General features: G+C 32.7%; 1 protein-coding gene across 3 annotated transcripts in view; it reads right to left on the reverse strand.

Annotated features, from left to right (window-relative positions):
- The window catches only part of CSMD3 (CUB and Sushi multiple domains 3), a 1,164,849-nt gene that overhangs the window by 65,079 nt on the left and 1,075,041 nt on the right, over positions 1-24,729 (reverse strand). For 2 of the 3 annotated variants that reach the window (XM_053559351.1, XM_053559348.1), the window contains 8 exons: positions 20,743-20,928; positions 19,552-19,746; positions 17,567-17,740; positions 11,399-11,572; positions 7,652-7,825; positions 6,483-6,668; positions 4,401-4,574; positions 2,041-2,223 (listed from right to left, as the gene is read on the reverse strand). In XM_053559351.1, coding sequence (XP_053415326.1) covers positions 2,041-2,223; positions 4,401-4,574; positions 6,483-6,668; positions 7,652-7,825; positions 11,399-11,572; positions 17,567-17,740; positions 19,552-19,746; positions 20,743-20,928 — 1,446 coding nt within the window. The remainder of the gene's footprint in view (positions 1-2,040; positions 2,224-4,400; positions 4,575-6,482; positions 6,669-7,651; positions 7,826-11,398; positions 11,573-17,566; positions 17,741-19,551; positions 19,747-20,742; positions 20,929-24,729) is intronic. The other variant, XM_053559349.1, reaches the window with a different exon arrangement.

Consider the following 24,729-nt stretch of genomic DNA (forward strand, 5'->3'; position numbering starts at 1 on the left):
AATATTTGTGCATTTTTGTCAAATTCCTCTCAAACAATCACAATAAAAATCATCTTGATAGCTTATAAAGTTCTAATTTTGCTGCACATACACCAGAATTTCTTACTACTATTTTAAAAATCAGTGTGAAAAAATTATGCCTTGATGTTTAACCATTATTTTCTAATCAGTAGTTTTGTTGTACTTTTTTATATCTTGCATTTTTTACTTTTCTGTAATTTCTGTTTACATCCTTTGTCCATTCACTTTAAAATGTTTTCCTAAGTGGTGTATGTGAGCTAATTCATGAGAAAAATATTAATTATACTATATATCTGCTATGATTCATAGTTCCTCAATGATCCTTAATATGATTGCTCTTAAACCAACGCCAGCATCATTCTGCATTTCATCATTTCATTCAAATGTCTTGTAGGTCAGCTGAACAAAGGACTGAGTTAGACACCACCCACGTGATGCTGGGCAGGATGAACCTGCACACCTCTGACATCAATAGGGAGACTTTGCTTCTGGAAAATATCGTTGAGAAAAGAACTGAGTGTTTTATTAGTCTTCCTTACCGTATTTTGATCAACAACTTTGTTCTCCAAGTCCTTTCCCTACTCATACTTAAACTGTCTCTTAAGATTATTAAAACTGCTTGGGGTAGCACTTGTGGCTCAAAGGAGTAGGGCACCGGCCCCATATGCCAGAGATGGCGGGTTCAAACCCAACCCCAGCCAAAAAATGCAAAAAAAAAAAAAAAGAAAAGAAAAGATTATTAAAACTGGTCAATTTAAACAGGTAAATAGTATCTTTCCTAGATTATGAATACTAATTTGAAACATGATCAAACATTTCTATAGTATAATCAATAAAAAAAACTCTTAAAAAGTTACATTGGTAATTACTTTCTATAGATAAAACCAATATCTTGAGTACAACATCAAGTAAATTTTAAAAATACATTACACAATTTTAAATACATACATAATGTATGTATTTAAAAATACATACATTAGTTTTTGTGATAAAATCATCACACAAGGAACAATTTAAATCACAACAGTAATTTTATAGCAACATTTTATTTTTAAGCCAATCTTTTAAGATTTAATTATGAATCCTGGATTTCTGAGTTGAACAAATGATAATTTTACCCCAACATCCCAAATTTTATGAATTCCTGTAACTAACAACTGTATTCTACAAACAAAAATCTTAGTCATAGTCAGGCATCTTTTTATATTTTTCCATTTGTATGCATCTGGAAGCTAAAAACAGATCTTGAGGTAATGTTTATGTCAGAACAATCAAATTTTTCTCTGCTATCTACAAGACAGTTAAACTAGTCTCCCCTTCTCTGTGCTTTTGCTTTCCACAAGTCTGTTACCTGCAGTCGACCATGATCTGAAAATATGTAATGGAAAATATTATAAATAAAGAATTCATCAAGTTTTAAGTTCTGAGTAGCATAATAAAATCTTGTCCCATCCACCCAGAAGGTAAATCATCCCTTTGTCCTGGGTATCCACTCCACATACGCTACCTGGGTTAACAGATGGACAGATCACAAGAAGAATGAGCAGAGTCAATAAAGTATTTTGAGAGAGAGAGAGACCACATTCAGATAACTTTCCTTACCATAGAGTGCTATAATTGCTCCATTTTGTCATAACTGTTGAATTTTACTGTACCAAACTTATAAATTAGACTTTATCACAGGTGCGTATGTATAGGAAAAACAGGGTTCAGTACTATCTGCAGTTTCAGAAATCCACTGGGAGGTCTTCGAACCTCTCCCCCATGGATAAGAGAGTACTTCGTAAGGGGGAATACATAAATATTTTTAACATTTTTTTTTAACGTTTTCAATTTAAATGTCTTTTGTCTTGTGAACAATGAATATAAATGATTAAAAGATTTTGTTTTTTAGCAATTATTACCATAGTTGTCTTATAGGGTAGTATCACTATAACTGGAATACAGCTACTTTTATTTTGTATTTGTGGGTAGGGGGAAGCGGTAAGAGTAATTTCCCTAGTTTCTGCCTGAGATTACCTTTGCATTCTGGTTGTCTTCCGGTCCAACTGCCATTTGCTAAACATGTTCTTTCTTCTGAGCCGTGAAGAATATGACCAGTATCACAAGCAAAACGTACAGTACTTTTAGTTCTGAAATCACTTTCCTGTCTAGAACCATGACCGGGCGTACCTGGATCCCCACATGTACCTGTAGCGTCACCTGCAAAGCAATATAGTACCAGTTAATTTATCTCAACATGCACTTACTGAGTTCATCATTTAAACCACAATTTGGTAGGCATTTGTTTCTGCGCATTCTGGGTTTAACATAATTCAATTAACTAGATGTAATGTAATTTATATTTCCCTTCTGATTCCATTATAAGAGGGGAAAAAGCATAAATGAAAAAGAAAGAAAATGGTTGCAAAGTATGCCATTATTTTCCACATCAGTGATATTTGGAGATGCTAAATAGTTGTGGACATTTCATTAAGATTTAGTTAATGAGAAACTAATGGAAAATTTGTAACTATGACAATTGACTTAAAAACCAAAATTAAATACTGAATTCCATAATTTGCATTCCTCCTTCTTTGAATTTCCTACTACTGATAATCTTTTGTTGTTGTTGTTGTTGCTAAAGTAAAACTGTGATGTGCTAGGATGTGAAGTTTCTCCTATAGTCTAAAATTTCTTCCCTAATTCTCTCCATTGGTGACTATTGACCAAAGATGAATGCATTATGTATTTCTCGTTTATTAAAACAAAAATAGATTATAAATAACCATAATTTATAAATTGTGACTTAAATTCCTAATAAAAAATTCGCTGATGCCTAAGTGGTCATCTTTTGTTTTTGTTTTGTTTCGTTTTGCAGTTTTTTGGCTGGGGTTGTGTTTGAACCCGCCGCCTCAAGTATATGGGGCCAGCGCCCTACTCCTTTGAGCCACAGGCACTGCCCGTTCATCTTTTGATTTTAATGCTGAAGATTTACTCAATCTTTACTCAGTCTCTTTACTACTTCTTAAATAATTCTAATTGAATCTGCTATAATATTAGTATGTTTGAGAAAAAGAGAGAGAGAGATATGAACATGTACGCACTGAAGCTGCTCTCTTTCTGGATGCCTTTGTGACATGCCCTGTTTATTTAGAATCCTTCTTTAGATCACCTCAGTTTCATATGAGGTAATATCAATAATCATACAAAAATTTAAAATCAGTATTTCACTTTTAAATATCTATGCAATTTTTTTATTTATTGAAATCCCATAGCAGTTTCTAATACATTGGTGGATGTGTTTGTTTGTTTATATGAATAGTAAGTTATCTTGGAATTAATTTACTATGAATTAATTTAAGAAAAGACTAATTTTTATTAAAATCAGTTGTGGGCTTACATTTAAAAATGATAATTTTTTAAATTTCTAGATTAACTTTCAACCCCAAGCAGTTCATAGAGATTAACTATTGGTTACAAGATTTAGAGACCAAGTAATTACTTAACAACTTTCACCGCCAAAGTGAAAACAATGAAAAATAAACTCTTATAAATGATCAGCATGATCTCCATTGATATAAAATAATATAAAGATAATGTACAATACATAAATGGAGAAGAGGCAGAAAAATAAGTCCAATATTTGTTTGATGGGAAAAAAATAAATAATATCACCTAAATCTCACACTTAAATGATATTTTTTTGAAGAAAAGTGGCAGCTGAAACAATTCAGAAAATATCAAATACTCTATGGATAAATTATTAATTAAAATATCCTTAATATTCATATTTTCAGAGATCACACTTTGGGGTTGCAAAAACTCAGGAGTTGTATGTTGCATATTAATAATAAACAGCATTAGGTTCAATAAATATATTTCATAAAACTTGTCAAGGTTAATTCACTTTAAAACATTTCAGACTCTATTTTAAAACTATGCAGTTAAATAATCGATTGCTTAAAAGACTGAATGAAACTAAACTCTGACAGAAAATCACTGATGTAATCTTGTCTTCTTGAGAAAATTATATTTGGTTTCTGCTAAAATGAAATGGCTACTTTAGCTTGAGCAATTTCCTCATTTTAATGAACAAAAGCAATTCATACAGTGTAGTATTCTAAATCACATATTCTTTACACACGATGCAATTCAAAACATTTATCTGTAATTTGCCACCTATAACAACAATGTCAACATGCACCTTAAATTTGTGTTACCTTAGAAATAATTCCAATAATGTATCAGAAATGTTTCAGATTTTCTTATGAGAGTTTAAAAAGAGAAATGTGTTATTTTATACTGTTGGATTGTTTTGTGTATAGGTTCCTAATAAAAGTAATAATAACACTACGTAATGTAACTTCCAATGCATTATTCAATTTTCCAAATGGTACCTGAACAATGAGGTTGTGATCCACTCCAATGGCCATTTAATTGGCAAATCCTGGATGATTGTCCTAGAAGGGAACGTTTTCCTGTGCAGGAATAGTGAACAGTAGACCCAAAAGTATACTTCTCGCCAGACAGGACCGCATTAGGAGGAACTCCAGGGTGGCCACAGTCAATCACTACAATACATAATTATTGAATATAAAATTTTTTTATATCTCCTATCGAATAACCTGTACCAACTTGTTTTTAAAATAAGTCATGAGCAAATTTTCAACATAAGCATCTAAAGCCTCCAGAAAGTAAAAAATCGATCTATGTGAAAGCTGTTTTGGAGTTCCAGAAGTTTCTGTTCACCTACTCATTCTGAGGAAGAGTGCAACAGGAGTGTTGTGAGCTAAGTAAGTGTAAAAGTGACTGAGAGGTTATGACAAACCTGTATGTATGGGGTGGTTCATGTGTCCTTAGGCACATGCATATGGGTGTGACGCATGTATATTCATGGACAAAGATGTACAAGTTAGGGACAGGAGTAACATGGATTGACTAAATACAGATCTAGGGTGCCACGCAGATTCAAAGTGAAGCCATACAGAAAGTGAAGGGGAAACACTTGAGCGTACTGGAGATAGAATGGTGATGGTCTGTGATTTACAATCTAATTTATAGCCTAGAATCATTCCAATCCCAATATTTAGTGAGTAAATTATGATGAACAGACAAAATACGCAGTGGCTTGTCAACCAAAACACTGCAGGGCATAGCAGAATCAGAAGTAAACACATTACAGAGTATTCTTTAGGAACTAGAGGCAGCTTGATAATTTAATGTGTACTCCCTGTTAGTTAGACTCAAAATATATATATATATTGAGTGCTAAATATCTCTAAGGTATCAAACAGCATAAGAGGAAGCAAACTTAATAAAACTATTGCGTACTTGGCACACTACCAGAAATGAATAGGCAATAAATATATGGGTGCTAACAACATCTTAAGAATTTCAGGCTTACATGCTAATAAAAAGATTTTTAATTAATGTTGTAGCTACATGAGACCAAGTAAATGGATTATCCAAACAATAGCACAAGATGGTCTCCAAAAGACATCAAATAAATTTTAATCAGCAGGTCAATTTGCCAAATTATATGCATATAAATTAAAATTTTATAGACACAGCAGAATCTTTTGCTTCTTTATTAGCATATGAATGTTACCATGATGTTTTCATAAAAGCTCACCTCATGAACATAATAGCAACTTGATCATAAAGTAATTTTGTAGTCACCAATTTAGTGTAATCAAAAATTGCTTGTCAAAAATCAATAATTTCCTGACATACTACTCCTTCATTCTGTAAACTTCTCTTCTTCCCTGTTATGCCCAAGAACTCTCTGAGATCTAGTTCAATCTGAGACCTATCAATTGACTGAATTCCTCGAATTCATGTTCACTTCTCTATGTCTTCACAAAATCTTAATTTATTTCTGTTGGTTATTTTTCTCACTACACATGTTGATTATAAGCACTGCACTATCATTTATTTTAGGTACATTCTACAATTCCTAACACAACAATAACAACATAAGCTCATTAAATGTTCAGTTACACGAAAGATTATGTGCACGAATGATTATTCCACATATGTATGTCTGTATATGACAGATATTGAAAAATGTATGTTTTAAGTAACACTTTTTGTTTAAATACCTAGGTATTCTGAATCCATGCTGATCATTTAAGAATAATTTTGCTTCAAATGAAATATGAAATATTAGTACAAAACAAAAATGTTGTTGCCTCTTATGGGATAAATAATATCATGGAATATGAAAGATACCTGCTTTTCTTATTCAACCCTCTCTATCAAAGTTCAAGATAAAAGAATAAAAGATACATATTTATTATGCTAAAATTAAGAAAAATAGTATTAGCATTGAATTGGAAGAATATTGGTAAGTATAATTTCCAAGCAATATATATCTTCAGGTATTTTGATATGTACCTGCAAGTATTTTTACAAAGTCAGAAACAACAATTTTGCTCACATGGCATTTTCTCAAGAAATAATTCACATTATCTACTTACTGATACATTCTGGTAAAGGTTTGTCCCATTGTCCATTTGGTTGACATATCAAAACGGAAGATCCAAATAAAAAATATCCAGGATTGCAGTCGTAGAATACTACAGTGCCGTAGGTAAAATTTCCATGTTCAATTTTACTTTCTCTTTTAGAATTGGCAGGAATTCCAGGATCAGAACAGTTGACCACTAAACAAGTGACAAATTTTGAAAAATACATTCAGAATAATATAGAGACATATTTATTTATATATACCTACGTAGATTTGTATTAGAAATTTAGAAATTTATTTTCACAGAAAATTAAATCAAATGAACCAAAGATTACAGGAGTAAAATTAATCCATGGATGATCTAGAACATGAACCAAAGTCTGTGTGGTTGAAAATATTAAAAAAAGGAAATATTTTGGCAATTTTAGAATAATAGTAACTCTATAAGTATTATGCTGAGTATGGATTTAAACTGTCTTTGAACCATGAGAAAAAAAATGTGGAAAAATAATTTTTGTTGAATTTTATCAGACCATATGAAGTATATCATACTTTTTTGCAACATGGGAAAATACAAAGAATTCTCCTTCATCTGTTTCTATAAAGAAAACGATAGTAAAGCCTCAATTCATATATGATGGTAATATGAGCCCTGAACATAGTTTTTACAGAAATATGAAGAAAATAAATGCCAAAAGTAAATTTTACTTATTATGAAGGAAACTACAAGTAAAACTAATCTTAATGATTTTTTGAGTGCAATCACAAAATAGGTAGAGATGATAAAGGTAGCCATGTTTAACTTTAAAAATACAAATTAAAAATTTTAAAAAAAAGGAAAGCCTTGTTAATGAGATGATCAAGCTTTTTTGTTTTATTAACTGAAAACTTATTTTTTTTTAATTAAATGATAGCTGTGTACATTAATGCAATCATGGGGTACAATGTGCTGGTTTTGATGAAATATTTTCATCAAACTGGTTAACACAGCCTTCACGGCATTTTCTTAGTTATTGTGTTAAGACATTTATATTCTACACCTAGTAAACTTCACATGTACCCTCTTTGGGGGCTGGTACCCGGCACTACTATTCTTCCCAAGTTGTTTCAATTTTATCTTTATATTTACACACACACTTTATTACCGTGACTTAAACTGGAAGATGGTTAGACTTTTACCTTTGCATACAGGTGGAGGATGGCTCCACTGTCTGTTGGCCTGGCATTGTGCCTTTGTTGGCCCTTGCATAAGATATCCAATGTTGCAAGAGAATGTCACAACGTCATTAAAATTGAATCCATTTCCACTTGTTCTTCCATAAATTGGACTACCAGGGTGACCACAACTAACAGCTAATGTTATGGTTAGGGGGAGGGTAGAACAAAACAAGAATATTTAGTTATCAGTTATTACATGGCAGTCATAATCATTTTAAAAAGTTGAAATCACTTTTACATGAAAATACGTTGTAAGTACCTTCACTAACGCAAGGAGACAAAGCAGAATGGCAATAGAATGTCAATGTTAAGTCTAATAGAAATATCTTAGTAAATAGAGATTTAAAGTTGCTGTAATTTTATGTAAGTGTTCATAGATGTTTACAGTTTCATGGTACCTATTTTATTCTTTCTCTCTATAATTTTCTTTTCAGGGAAAAAATATTAAAATTCAAAGAAATCTGGGGAGTGGTTGACGTTCATGTCAGTAGTTGGCAAAAAGAATGAAACTGAACCAGTTTTCCTTTTCTAGTTAAGTTTAAGAATTTATGATACTTAAAGGCACATTTAATTTTGAAATAGTTTTTTAATGTAATTTACATAATCGATTTTGATGGATAATAGGTTAATAAGCAAAAGTGTGTTGAAAAGTCAATCAAGTTGGCTACCTCATATGGACGGTAGAAAACAGTGAACAATGATACATTAGAATTGTCATTCATGTTTTGAGATATCAATATGAAAGTTCTCCAAACCAATCAATCTTCTGGTTTTTTCCTTCAGCATAGATATTTGATAATTTAACACAATTTTTCTTGGAAATAATGTTTTCAAATAGATGAAATATTTAGTTTTTTTAGTATTATGGTCCTAGCATAAATTTTATGCAGTGCCGCTTTCCTTAAACACCAGTATTTCTACCAACTACTTTATTGCATTACCTCACTCTATTAATCAGAGAAACTTCAGTACTGGTGCATCATAATTGGGCACAGGGAAAAACCATAGTCACTTTTTGTACTTTTGAAAACCCAATAGCAATTATTTTTCAGTTGTATTATTTATGTCAACCTATTCATTTGGGAATTTAATTGCATCTTATTCTTATTTAAAATCATCAATAAAGAAAACAGTCTCATCCCTAGGACCAATTCTCATTTATAGTCTCAATTATTCAACAAGAAAAACAGTGATATTAGTTGTCTGTATGTGAATATAAAGAAAGAGAAAAATATCTAGGACAGGGCGGCGCCTGTGGCTCAGTGGGTAGGGTGCCGGCTCCATATGCCGAGGGTGGTGGGTTCGAACGTGGCCCCGGCCAAACTGCAACAACAACAACAAAATAGCTGGGCTTTGTGGCAGTAGTAGTTCCAGCTACTCAGGAGGCTGAGGCAAAAAAATCACCTAAGCCCAAGAGCCAGAGGTTGCTGTGAGCTGTGATGCCACAGCACTCTATTGAGGGCAACAAATTGAGACTCTATCTCTTAAAAAAAAACAAAAAACTTGGGCTGCACCTGTGGCTCAAAGGGATAGGGCACCAGCCCCATATGCCAGGTGCTGGGTTCAAACCCAGCCCCAGCCAAAACTGCAAAAAAAAAAAAAAAAATCTATGACAGACTCAGGCAAGATCCTGCTGTCTTTAAATCATCAGTGTGAGTGTGTGCATGCATGTGAGTATGTTTCTTAGAAAAGTAATTTTCATTATTAAATACATGCTCTATTATCTTATTATCTCAATGCCAAAAAAATATTTTCCAGGAAACTAGAATTCCTCTAAATTTCTGTTGATTGGATAAAAATGAGAAAATGATGAAATTTATAAATACATATGGATATATAATTTGTTTAGTCACAGATTAAGTAAGATATTTTCTGTGAACTCATAATAAATGTCTCATGTAGTATTTCTCTGTAGCCTCCAAAATACCTTTCCTGTAATCCTTTGATGTTATAATTATAACACATTTGTAGTACTTATTGTCATTTACTAAGAAAAATTTTACTATAAGTATCAGTAACTGGAAATGGAAATCATTAGGGAAATAACACAAAAATTATGCATAATTAACTTTCAGATCCCAAATAGGATAGATCGTGATGTGAAACATTGCATGCTTCTGGGATTCCGTGGAGTAAGAAAATATAGAATTATAAGCCAGATGCAGTGGCTCATGCGTATAATCCTAGCACGCTGGGAAGCCAAGGCGGGTGGATTGCTTGAGCTCATGAGTTCGAGACCAGCATGAGCAAAAGGGAGTCTTTGTCTCAACTAAAAACAGAAAAACCTAGGCAAGAGGCTTGCTTGAGCCCAAGAGTTGGAGTTGCTGTGAGCTATGATGCCACAGAACTCTACCTAGGGTGACAGCTTGAGACTGCCTCAACAACAAAAAAAAAAAGAATTATCACTATTCAGGTCTATTATTATTTCTGTTATAGTAGTCATAATAAAACACAAAGGCAAAATTTATACCACATATATAGGAAAAGATCCATTAAAAACACAAAGCACATAGCCCGGCATTGTGGCGGGCACCTGTAGTCCCAGCTACTCGGGAGGCTGAGGCAAGAGAATGGCTTAAGCCCAGGAGTTGGAGGTTGCTGTGAGCTGTGTGAGGCCACGGCACTTTACCCAGGGCCATAAAGTGAGACTCCGTCTCTACAAAAAAAAAAACAAAAAAAAAAAACACAAAGCACAACAAATATATTCAGGGAATTATAATAAAAAGCTATTATTCAAATATGTTTTTTATTTTTCATCTATTAAATTCATATCTAACTAACCTAAAAGATTATATGAACTTTGTTGAACCAGTGAGATCTTCTTTTACTCAAACCATTTTAAAATTACCTACAGTTAAACAGTTTTATATAAATTTTAAAAGTGTGAAAACTGTTTTTCAAAACAGACTTTTAAATAATTTTTAAATTTTTCAAACAAAAAATTACAACAAAATATAGCTATCTTAACAGCGTTTGTGTCATCTTCACACAGTTAAAAATGCAATGGGTTTTGAAGCTGAAAGAGGCCACCATGATAAAGACTTTACACAGGAGAGAATCCAGTTCCAGAAAGACCAAACGTCATATTAGCTCCTATTTAGCAGTGGAACAGAAATGCAAGCAAAATGCTGCGTGTCATATATAATGAATATTTTTCCTTCTATACCTTATCAGGATATGATTTTGATGTGATAGTTATAGCATCAAAATTATTAGGAAAGATTTATTTGCAATATTTCTCCCTATAAAGAGCTTTGTGGTATCACATCTAACTATGTTGATGTTGTTGCACGGTGGTCTCAAAGACTTTAAATCCTTACAGCTAAATATTTGGTGAGAATGTTTCTTTCATAAAGTATATTCATTTATAAATATTATAAGGTTATATTAAATGCTATAAGATATATATTTAATTTCTACTCTTTATGACAAAATGCAAATAAATGAGTGATATTCTAATATCTTCTTTTACTTTTCTAGTGTAGATGGTTTTATATGTTCCCAAACACATCCTTCTTTAAGGACTACTGAATAAAGGTATCAAATAATGGGTTCTGGTAATTTATTTTATGTTGTCATCCTTAAATGTGTATGTGTTGTGTGTTTGTGTATATATGTACGCGTATAATTATTTATCTGGCCTAACAAAACATATGGACCATTCCCTGTGACCTGAGGTTTCTGATTTCCTGGGCCATGCTTACTTACGCACACAGGATGGCAGCTGACCAGACCAGTTGTGATCTTGTTGACATATCCTCACTGAAGAGCCGATCAGTCGGAAGCCAGGACTGCACTGATACACGACCGTGTCTCTGTACCCGTAACTCTCGCCAATGACTTGACCGTTCACAATGAGTTCTGGGATTCCACAGTGACCCGCTGGAAGGGGTTAAAAAGTTACATTTTTAATATTTTGATTTGTCTTAGTTGTATATTTATTTACATATGTAACATCACTAAACTTTTAAAGCTTATTTAGAAACATGGTACAAACAGTCCTAATTATATAAGAATTAGGTCAGATAGTCAGCAAAATACCAAATGTTTGGAAATTAAAAGAAAACACATTTCTAGTTAACATTTGGATGTAGAAGAAATCATAATTTATATAATTTGATGTGTACAAATGACAATTATCAAAATTGAGGAATAGAGATTTCTCATGAAGAAATTTATGGGTTTTATTAATATTAAAAGGAAGAGAGATGTAAATGAATGACCTAAAATTTCAACTTAAGAAGAGAAAATCAGGGGCAAAATAAAGAAAAGAAAAGAAAGCCAAATTAAGTACAGAAGGAATTATTTAAGACAACTACAGAAATCAAGGAAACAGAAAATAGACACACAATAAAGAACATTAAATAAGGTAAAGATTCTTTTTTTAAAAACAGCAACACAATTGTTAATCCTATCTAACCCTATCCAGATGAAAAAGCAGAGAACAAAATTGCCAATAACAAGAATGAATGAAAGGCCTATGAAAACTAAAAGGATAGGGAATATTAAGAAAGTTTTTACCAATACATTTTAATAGCTCTGTAGAAAAGGACAAAGTCTTTGAAAATCATAACTTACTCAAACTAACACAAAATAAAATAGAAAACATGAATAATCCGTTATCTACAAAAAGGAATTTTTAGACAAAATCCTCCCCACATAAAAAAAGGCAGGCACATACATTTTCACTGGTAGGTTCAATCATTTAAGGATGAGAAAACATCAATCTTATATAAACTCTGAGAAAACAGAAAAAAAAAAATCACTTCCTAATTTGTTTTATGAAACGACCCTTACCCCTTAGTAAAACCTGACTACAACACTCAAACGAAACCAAGTCCTTCATAAACAGAGATGCAAAACTCCTTAACAAAATTAAAAAAAAAAAAACTTGCAACATATATGAATGTTAATACATCACGATTTTCTGGGGTTTATCGAAATACAAAAGCTTGATTTAAGTTGAAAAATCAGCTCCTGCAAATAACATTATTAACAAATCAAAGAAGAAAAATAGTTTGCATAATTATTTCAGTAGAAGCATAAAAAGCTACATAGGAAAACTATAAAGATAAAAACTAACAAGAAATTAGAAATATAAGGAAATATTCTCAACTTATTAAAGACATTTAAAAAACTTCCAACTAGAATCATATTTACCAGCAAAATATTGAGTGTTTTACATTTGATAAGGAAAAACACAAGAACGTTCATTCTTGCCAGTTCTGTTTATCATTGTTTTGTTAAACTGCTCTACCCAGTGTAATACATTAATAAAAAAAAAATTTTTAAGTATAATGTTGGGAAACAAAAAACATAAAGCTATTCTATGCTTAGATGACATAGATGTAGAAAATTTTATTTTAAGAAAATGTTAAAACTAATAAGCGAATTAAGAAGGTTCCAGTATACTAAACATTTTAAATAATTATATTTGCATCTACTAGCAGGAAACAATGGAAAAATATAAGTAAAATAAAGAATTTCACTTATAATTGTGAAAATTCTAGGCAATAAAGTTGGCAATAGACCCACAAGATTTACAAAATGCTGTTACTGCCAAAAAAATTAAAGAAGCCCTGAACAAACGAATAAATGTACTACCCTGTTTCCCCGAAAGGTGGGTGTGTTCCCAAAGATGCACTAGGTCTTATTTTCAGGGGACGTCTTATCTTTCCTGTAAGTCGGTCTTATTTTCGGAGGATGTCTTATTTTCGGGGAAACGGAGTATGTTGATGGATTGAGAGTCTCAGCATTGTTAGATGCCAGTTCTCCTCAAAATGATGTATCAGTTTGATGTAATCCTGATCATCCTACCAAGCTATTATTTTTTGCAGAACTGGATAAACTGATTCTAAAACTTACATGAAACTGTGAAGACTTGAACAAAAAGAGGTAGACTTTACCAAAGTTGGAAACTCTTGCTTGTCAAGAGATTCTATTAAAAAAAATGAACAGGCAAGTCACAGATACGGAGAAAGTACTTCTAAAACATACAAAGATAAAAGCTTACAACCAGAATAAATAAGGAACTCCTATCATTCATCATAAAAATGCAATTTGATACTTTATCGCTTCACAAAGAAAAATTTACAAATAGCCAATTAACTAATGAAACCATGTTTATCAATAATCATTATGATAATACAAATTAAAATATTGTTTGATGCCTTTATGCATCCAGCAGAAAGGAAAGAATTAAATAAAAAAAAAAAAACTGGCTATACCACGTGCTGGAGAGTATGAGACAACTAGTACTCTCCAAGGTGTTCTATTTTTCATTATCCAATACAAATGAAAGCCTATACACACAAAAAGACATTTTTTTCTTAAAATTTTAGAGACAAGAGTCTTGCTCTGTCACCTAGGCTATAGTCCATTGTCATCATCATAGCCCTTCGGTCTTAAGCTCCTGGGCTCAAGTGATCTTCCTATAACAACATCCCGTGTAGCTAGTACTACTGATGTGTGCCACCACACCTGGCTATTTATTTCTTTGATTGTTTGGTAAAGACAGAGCCTCAAACTCCTGGTTTCTTTCTTTTTTTTTTTTTTTTTTTGTAGAGACACTGTCTCACTGTACCACCCTCGGGTAGAGTGCCGTGGCATCACATGGCTCGCTGCAACCTCCAACTCCTGGGCTTACGCGATTCTCTTGCCTCAGCCTCCCGAATAGCTGGGACTACAGGCGCGCGCCACAACGCCTGGCTATTTTTTTGTTGCAGTTTGGCAGGGGCTGGGCTTGAACCTGCCACCCTCAGCATATGGGGCAGGCGCCCTACTCACTGAGCCACAGGCGCCGCCCTTCAAACTCCTGGTTTCAATTGATCCCTTTGCCTTGACTTCCCAACGTGCTGTGCTGGGATTACAGGTGTGAGCCACTGACCATCCCAATAATAGCAGCTTTATTTATAATATTCCAAATTTGGATAGAGTCTAGGTGGCCACGAACAGAAGAATGGTGGAAGTGTACAAGGAAATTCTACCAAGCAATAAAAAGGACAAATTACAGACATACAGAATATGGGTGAAAGAAAATGAAGTCTTACACAGAAAGCACATAATTCAGGATTCCGTTTATATGAGTTTCTAGAACAGGGAGGCAGATATGGTGAAAAATTTCAGAACAGGTATTGGCTCAGGTTTCAGGGGAGGAGAGTTACAGAGTGACTGTGAAGGATCCTAAGGATGATATCTGAAGAATGATAACGTTCTGTATCATTACAGTGGATTAGTTACACAGGTGTACATATTTGTCGAAACACATCTAAGTACATTGATGATAAATGCACCTCACTATCACAGTAAAAAAATGAAACGTGAGCTATAAACAAATATTGCACTGTAGCTAATGATATGCATGCTAAAATGTTTACTGTCAAGGTATGCTGATGGCTACAACTCAATTGAAAATGTATTAAAAATGAGTTAATGGATTGATAGGGGCTTAGAAAGATAGATACTTGATAAGCAAATATGACAAATCGTGAATTGTAGATCTAGGCAGTAGATATATGGGTGTTCATTGTCATTCCTTTCAATTAAAAATTTCATAATAAAATGTTGAAACTTACTATTTAAAAATAATAAGTTCCAATCTTATTTCCATTTGGAGGTGTTGGTAGTTCTCTACAAGAAATAACTTAAAAAATGATAAATTAGTAAAAGCTCTTAAGGGGGGTAATTAGATAATTTCACATTTACCCCTCTATAAAGACATTCTAGTGACCATTTTAAGCCAAAAATTTCTGGGGCTACAAGAGCAAGTTGAAAAGAAAGAATTCTAATAACCATTCACGATGTAAAATTCAGAACTTTGCTAGTTTAGCAACTGCACTTCCCTCCTACCAACATTCTTTGAATTTATATTAGATGTCAACACTGTATTCCCTGCAATGAATAAGGCTGTTGTTACAGAGTGAGAAATAATGTTATCTTATTATATTCCTGTTATGTCCTATCTTTCCAGAGAACAGAATCAAGTCTGCTCAACAAATAATAAATAATACACAAATAATAGTTCATGAGAGCATATAGTCATAAAATACAGTATTTTAATTTTCATTTACATACAAATTTTTAAATTTATATGTTAACTTCAGTTTTCTTATAAATTTATAAGTGAACTAAGTAATCTATTTGGAATCAGTATAACTAAAGTCAGTTCAGGAATTATTAAGAAATGTCGTATTTGATTATTTAATTACATATTAATACATGATGATTTAATTCATTTACTATTTTCTTTTTCTGCAATAGTTTTATTGCAGAAAATAAGTGATTTCATCCATCTGCTTAGCCTGGGCTAGTGGGAGGAGAGACCACAGCCCTTACTCTCCCTGACCTGTTCTGCCTTGGAGAGACTTGAAGCAGGGAAGTGGGGATTCCAGTACAGGAAAAACCCATTCCACATCAAGACCTTCAGAGTGGGGAGCCTGCGGCCTTTGCCAACATGTGGGCCTCTAGATTCTTGAGGGAGGCATTTTGACTGAATCCAAATTTTACAAAACAAATTTTTTTATTAAAAGGGGTGCAGCAGGCTTTCCAAGAATAGCCATTAATAGACAGAGGGGGAAAGAGAAGTGCTTACCAAAGCTTCTGGTTATACCCTTTTAAGTTTCAAATAATGATTGTATTTCCATGACTATTTTTAAGCTTATTAGCAAAACAATACATAATTTAAATTGCTAACCTATAGAAATTTCATTTACATAGTAACTCTTTATGGATAAAACATTGTATAATTTTGGTAGTACTCTATTCATAATAATCAGCCATTTTTAAATTATTAAACAGAAGATCATGCCTTATTCCCAACAGACAAGTGAATAATTATTGGAATAATTTTCTTTTTTTTTTGAGACAGAGCCTCAAGTTGTTGCCCTGGGTGCTGGGGCATCACAGCTCACAGCAACAGCTCACAGCTCCAATTCCTGGGCTCAAGCGATTCTCCTGCTTCCACCTCCCAAGTAGCTGGTACTACAGGCGCCCACCACAATGCCCGGCTATTTTTTGGTTGTAGCCGTCATTGTTGTTTGGCGGGTTCGGGCTGGATTCGAACCTGCCAGCTCAGTTGTATGTGGCTGACGCCCTAAGCCACTTGAGCCACAGGCACTGAGCCAATAATTTTCATTATTATCTAATTCAATACTTTGTCATGCCTTGAGATCATGTTGGAGTAAAATAAAGTATAAATCATACTATTCTCTTAATATTAAAGAAATCACTGAAGCCTTTGCAAAAGGAAATGAAGCACATGATAATATTCCTTTCATAATATAAGAAGAGGGGTAAGAAGAATGAGCCAGCTCAGTTTCTTTTTCTGAACAACTTTTTAAAAAATAAATACAGAGAACCATAAAAAGAATCCTAATGCCTAAACTCATTCACAAAAAATAGATTTTGAAAGTTTTAATAGAAAAGTAGTTTTATACATGTGGAAATCTTCTGAAAGAAGAAGGGAAAAAAGATGTTTAAATGTAGAAATTGTTTTTCTTCTTTAGTCATTACCTTAAGCAAATAGGTGAAAGGAGAATTGACTATGGTTTACAATGAATTAACTGCTACAGTGATTAATCCAGCTGGGGGTGTAGACAGAGAATTTTCAGCAATTAGTTTTCACCTTTTTATTTTCACCATTCCTGGAAAAAAATGTGTCTCTCCTTAATGACATAAGACATCATGGGGAATACCAGTTGATTAACTTTAAGAGTTAATGGTTTAATAGATTTTCTATCATGAGCCATTTTTCAATTAAGTCTTTTCTGTTTTTCAGCATCCTTACTGAATAAATATAAGTCATCATCTCATATTAAAAGAAATAGGGATGCTTCCTTTCTAAAGTGGGGTGAGGGAAAATTAAATAAAAATTTGTACCTAGGCATCTGGTTTCAGATCCACTCCAAAGACCTGAAGAAAGGCATTCCCGTACAGTGGAGCCCACAAGCATGAATCCCATGTCACAGGTGAAGATAGCTGTCGAGCCATACGAAGTCTGAGTTCCAATCTTATTTCCATTTGGAGGTGTTGGTAGTTCTCCACAGGAAATAACTTAAAAATGATAAATTAGTAAAAGCTCTTAAAGATTCAGTCAAGATATACTTGTAACAAAACTATGCTGTGACACTTGATGTTTATAATTGTAATTGATGCTTGTAAAACACGTGGAAATGACTTTGAAAGTGTAGAAAACAGAGATACCATGCTAATGATAATTTAGCATTTACCCCCATGAGTTCCCTGAAAACCTTCTAAATGACAGAAACATGAAGCTGTGTTCTTTCATTTTTTGCTTAGCAACCTAGTTGTAGTGAATGAAAAAAAAAATCCCAAGATTAAAGACAGGGTAATTTGTTAGTCCAAAATTGTTCTCAGACTTACCAAGTGACATTGGTCAAGTCTTTTCATCTACCTGAGCCAAAGTTTCTTTGTATGTAAGCCAATACTAGGATAGTAATTACAATTAATTTTTGTTGAGGACTCCATAGTTTAAGAGCATTCCATGTAAATATTTGACTTTCATAAGATCTATTAGATATAATTATATTCTGCATTTTTGGTAAGTTTGAAAAAATTAAAGAAGAGAGACCTAACTGACTTGCTAGGTTATGTAGAACCCATCTTTCAAGATGCCTTCATATTTATAGACTACAAACAAAATATCATTTTAGAATAAAAACAACAGTGGATGCTTATCGAGTGATCATAAAGTACATTTGTTGAATGCCTGTCTGAGCCCTTCTGTCACAGATATTATTTTCTTAGCTGTGTGAAATATCCTTGTCCTATGTGCTTTTTTTTTTTTTTTTTAAAAGAAATTATACTGGAAAAACAAGGAAGGAGGTATAGACAGAAAAAGATCCTGGAAGAAAACTTGGAGGAGCAAGATAAAAATTTGCAAATACTAATGACACTGTGTTTTCAGATTGGAGTGGGTACCTGCAGCCACATGTAGCCCTCCCAATCTTCAAGTGTGTTCCATCAACTAATTGTAAACTTCACAGAACAAGTCCCTTTATTAAAAGGATTTGTTCTGTAAATACAAAATCCTGCACTCATGATCCAGAAAGTGATATGTGGCCTTTAAGTTTCCCACCCCCATAAGCTGTGTTGGACACAAAAGGCTGAATATTTCCTGGCACAAAGCAGACACTTAATAAAGATAGTAAGGGAAGTTCAAGAGCACTCAAGTACTTCCCATGAATACGTGTGTATTCTATGTTTGGATAGCTTATTTGCATACTGGCCATTTATAACAATACATGGAAATAAAATGTCTCAATTGAGCAATATTTATTGAGCTCCTGTGAATATGGTTCCAGGTGGTATTTCAAACATGTGATATCATTAAATCTTTAGAGACTCTATACAGTAGGTGTTATCATAATTTTCTAGCTTTAGAATTTTGGATAAGACAGAATAAATGTCTTCCAGTGATGAAAAGGCAGATGTTATAATCAGAGTGCTGGGAGTGAATATCATTTCCTCACCATTTATAAACTCTGTGACTTTCAAAAGAATTAAATATAGGGCCAAAGGGTTTATTTTTGACAAAATGAGTATAATGCATGTAAAGGCCCCAAAGAGTGGCAAGTAGTAAGTATATGATAAGCATTACTTAGTTGTTAAAGTAAATGATCTATCTAGAATTGAAACACATGATTTCTGAATCCAAAGCCTACCCTTTTCTCATAAGCATTTACTAATACATAGAAATATAATTACAAAACTTAAAAATGTAATACTAAGTGGCCATGTTGATAATATTATCCTATTATTGATCTAGTGTATTTAGAAAATGATTCAAGCAATTCAATCACAAAAGATAACTTATGAAATCATGGAGCGGAGTATATACTTACTTTGGCAATAAGGTCTTTCATTTCTCCAGCTCCAGGTACCATTAGGGAGACATTCAATAGAAGCAGGACCGAGTCCATGGTAACCAGGATCACAGCTGAAAACCACCTTGGTTTTGTATTCATAATGGGAGCCATTCACAATTCGCCATCTTCCATGTTCCAAGGTAAAGGAATTGATGCTTGGACATGTAACAACTATATAAAAACCAAGATCATAAATGCCAATAAACCAGTCATGTCTGTTTCAGCTCCCAATTATGTCTCATTTCTATTCCATCCATTCCAACTCCTCTGCTTTAGTTTATTCACTCTTGTGCTATACCAGGTCTTTTATTTTATTCTTTATTTCTTTCTACATTAATCATTTTCATTCCCCCAGCAGCATGCTACAGTTGGGAGTTCCTTGAAAATTTCGCACTACTTCACAATTCAGAGCCTTGCATATATTATTTACCTGCTTAGAATTCCAAATTCTGTTTTACTTCTACTCCCTTACTTCTTTAGAAACTTACCAAGGATTATAGTTTTAGGAAATTTGTATGATGAGAATGGCCTTTTCATGCAAGAACTGTGATAAAACTTTAGTTAATTTAAAACTTGCTCAAGATAAATAGAAGCATTACTAGATACCTAGGCTATTTAACAAATTTAACAATCTTCATTTCAAATGAAGCCAAAACTAAATGAAATGTGAGTACTAAGAAGAAATAACTGAAGTATAACGAAAAGACCTTATTTTCCCATTTCTTTTGTTACCAACCATGTCATCAGAATTAATGTCATAGTCATTTACTTAATAACGACAGTGATGGGAAATGGTCCAGGGTAAGTAGCAAGAAGAATTACCAACAAAAGTTGAAACTTATGATTAATTTCAGCAGCATCATTTATCCTTATAAATATCAGAGCTGAATATACTGCAATATAATTTTATTAAAGCAAACTATAAAAATTTTTTCCAGGGGCTATGTGCTGAAAATATATATTGCTTAAAGGATGAATTTTTTAAAAAGTAAATTATGTAAGGTTAAAAGTCTTCTTTTGAAAGTATAAATATTCAGAGGTTTCCAAAAAGAGTGAAACTTCTTGAACAGTCTCCCAGTACTTTCTGGTACAAGACAGATTAATTAGCTTAGATTTTGGTCTTAGACATGAAACTTTATATTAAAGATTAGCTTTTAAAACACACACCAACACAGCGAGGGGTCTTGTTGTGATTGCTCCATGTTCCATCTGATTGGCAAACAGCAGTGGTAAGTTCCTTTGATGACAATCTATAGCCATCATTACAGAAATAGGTAACTCGTGTTCCTACCAAGTAGTCAGTTGTGAGTATTCCTCCATTTGTTGGAGCTTTAGGAATCCCACAGGAAATTGCTGGATTAAATAAAAAATTACATAAACAGAAAAATGCTTTATTTATTATGTAAGTACGTTAACCGTAAGACACATAAAACTAAAAAGTTGGGACTCTATCAATTACTCTCAGTTTCAGAATACCTCTCAAAAATATTTTTCTAAACAATGAATTTTGAATAATTTATTTCAAACTTTATTGCACGTGTTTTTTAAATTGGTGAGGCTACCCATTGCCAGTGCTTATTTCTTGGTTTCTTCAGGAGCATGGTTAGCAGCATTCATGTAGATTATGTAAGAACGTGAATTAGTAAAATGTGCATCTAGTGTAAACACATGGCTGCACCACAATATAGCAAGTTTAATTCAATTTGAAAGATAATAAAGATTATAAAGGGAGTGGCAACCAATCTCATCACTATTTTGTACAGAAATAAAGCAAATAGATTTATTTTACCTGGAAGCTAGCTATTTCTGTGTCTTAGGTACAGAAAAATGTATGTGCTTGGGCTCTATCCAGGGTACCATACGCACAGGACATATTTAATAAACATAAAGTCAGGATTTATTAGCTTAAAACCTAATTTGTATCTTCCTGACTTTCAGTGATAGGTCTTAGGTGTCTCGGTTTTTATCTATAATATATTTTATTTAGGTGAAAATTAATTTTACTACGATTTGATAATGACAATAAAATTTAATGTTTTCATAGTTTATTATACATAGGGTATTTTCATACTTTATAACTTCAAAATACATTTAAAAAGTCTCCTATGATTGTTTTATATTTTTCCATCTTTGTCTGACAAGTACACAATTGGCATTTCCAGAAACAAAAAAAATAAAATAAAATCTTTCAAATCTTGAATATTTTTCAAATATATCAGTAGCAAAACCCCAATTAAAATAAGATTTGTATCTTTATATATCATTCTCAGAGTAATATTTATTCATAGCTCTGCAGGAAGATTAATGTATTTGAATATGCATGTTGCCCCAGAATGAATTGACGTTACTACATAATATCTATCTAGCAGGTGAGCTGTATTGCCTCTATAAGACAAGAAAGTCTCTGAATGCTGAAATACATGTGTATCTACTCCGGTAGGTTTCATACAGTGGATTTTAGCCATATTTTTTCTCATAGCAAAAAAATACATAAGGAGCAAAGAGATGTGAGTTCAATTTAAATATTATAAATCCTGTTTTCTATTCATCCACCTTCCATTTCAACCAAAAAGTGTATCTACTTCTCTTACAATATCTTCCATTGTGGTGTTCAGTTTTTATCAATCCAGTTTTTAGTTCGAGCACAATTATTGCTCAACACCGAAAAACTTAAGTGAAATCTATTTAAAATTGTCAAAACTGAAAGGCAGCATCCCTACTGCTGAATAGTTCAATCTTTTGCAGTTTTGTAACCTCAAATTATGAACACAAAAGCATAATGTTGTCTTAATAAATTACATAAGAAATCTTGAATAATAATTATTATTCTTGCCTTCTAATTATAGAATGTCTAAAATTGGGTTGAAAAACAAATGGTTCCCTGATGCCTGTTAAAGCAGTATTTATTTAACTTCGAAATTTGGGGGATTTTAATTTGTGACAAGCTATCTCACTGTCAAACTCTTGTCAAAGGTAATATACTTAATAATTTTTAAAAAAATAATCATATCTTGTAATTTCCCTTTATAATAATATATTTTTTTCCAATTTTAATATCAGGTATATCCAGATGAAGAAGAATGAATTTGAAGTATTTCTTCTTTTTCTATTGTCTATAAGATTTGGCATGATCTGTTTTTTGAAATTATCTTCTATTTTTATTATTATTATTATTTTATTTTTGTTGCCCTTGATAGAGTGTAGTGGCGTCACAGCTCACAGCAACCTCCAGCTCTTGGGCTTAGGTGATTCTCTTGTCTCACCTTCTGGAGTAGCTGGAACTACCGGTGCCCGCCACAACGCCTGGCTATTTTTTGTTGCAGTTTGGCTGGGGCGGGGTTTGAACCCACCACCCTCAGTATATGGGGCTGGCGCCCTACTCACTGAGCCATAGGTGCTGCGTCCTCTATTTTTATTTATAAATATTACTTGTCTATTTTTTGAGACTTTGGAAAAATAACAAAATAAAAAGAAAATCTCAACATTGGGGAAAAAAATAACCATAACGTAATGGGATAGTGTAGATTGAATCTAGATGAAAATAAAAAGAAAGATAGTTAAATAGCATATCTTCCACTTACGTTTTTAGTATATATACATATTTTTAGAATGATTAAAAAGATAATGTATTAAAATGATAGTACCATTACTATGCCTGTGGAGAACTTATAATTTATCTCAATTTAAAAGAAAAAATAAAAGAAAAAGACAAAAAAAAAAAAACAAGGAAGGAAAAGAAAACATATCCTGGTCAGAAGAAGAATCATCATCACTGAATGGTTGTCAAAGAAGCTTCCCTACAAAACTCTCAAAAAAAAAAAAAAAAAAAATCACACATTAAAAGAGAGACAGAGTGGGTGGCGCCTGTGGCTCAGTGAATAGGGCGCCAGTCCCATATATGGAGGGAGGGTGGCGATTTGAATCCCACCTGGCCAAACCACAACAGGAAATAGCTGGGCATTGCGGTGGGCGCCTGGAGTCCCAGGTACTTTGGAAGCTGAGGCAAGAGAATCGCCTAAGCCCAGGAGTTGGAGGTTGCTGTGGGCTGTGACGCCACAGCACTCTACCGAGGGCGATGGGGTGAGACTGTGAAAAAAAAGAGACAGATTATAAAGTAACTCTTCCTATCAATATTCAATTGTATGGTGGAACGGAGACTTATCAACTCCTGAAGGAGTAATCAGTAAATGGTTGGTTGATGTTTAGAAAAGAAATAAAAAAAATAAAGAGAAGAAATAAAACATCTGATGAAACCCATGTAGAAATAGCTAACTAAATTTTCTACTTCTAAGAACGCTCACATTGCATAGCTCGAGCACAATTATTGCTCAAGTAAATCTATGTGAGGATGTATAAGGAGACTAAACAGGTAAAAAGTAAAGATGACTAAAAATGTAAAAACAATTTTGAAACAAAAGTTTGCATTATATTAATAGCTCTTCTCAATGACATGCAGCCATTTCACTTGACTTAGCTATATATAGATTGGTCATATCCCAACAAACTTTTTTTAAATAAAATAATCTTTTGTATTTCAATAATAATAAAAGATCTATTTTTGGAAATGGCTCTTTGAATCATAAATATTTTGTCATTTTACTACATCAAATATTTTCTTTTTAAAACCACATTTCTATTCTAATTATAAAACAATTGTTAATCAAGAGCAGGGGAAAAAATGAATCCATTTGTAAGTATAATATGATATACTTAAAAATCAGTGGCATTATAGCATTGATTCTACAAAGCAATTTCAAAATTTCAGTAAGTTTGGGATATTTTTATTTTAACCAACAAATTATTCTTACAAAATGTTTCCTAAAGATTATATATATACCATATACGTGTATATACATACATATGTGTGTATTATAATCCTTATATAACTGAAATGTAAAAGTTCAAGGTTAAGAGCACATTAATTCATTTTATACATTTTTAATTTTGATAATTTTGAAATTTGAAATCAAATATTTTTTCCCAAATCAGTTCTGGAAAATTAGTTAATACTAAAAAATTGTAAATACTCCTGCTATTTATTGGTTAAAGAAAAGCAGATGTTTTATAGTTCATTAAAATATAGCTGTTTGTCATGAAATCAATGCCTTCAATGTTGATAGCCCACTAAGATAATGATGCTTACCAGAATAAGTG

The sequence above is a fragment of the Nycticebus coucang genome, chromosome 13, assembly GCF_027406575.1.
Source record: "Nycticebus coucang isolate mNycCou1 chromosome 13, mNycCou1.pri, whole genome shotgun sequence".
NCBI classification, from domain to species: domain Eukaryota; kingdom Metazoa; phylum Chordata; class Mammalia; order Primates; family Lorisidae; genus Nycticebus; species Nycticebus coucang.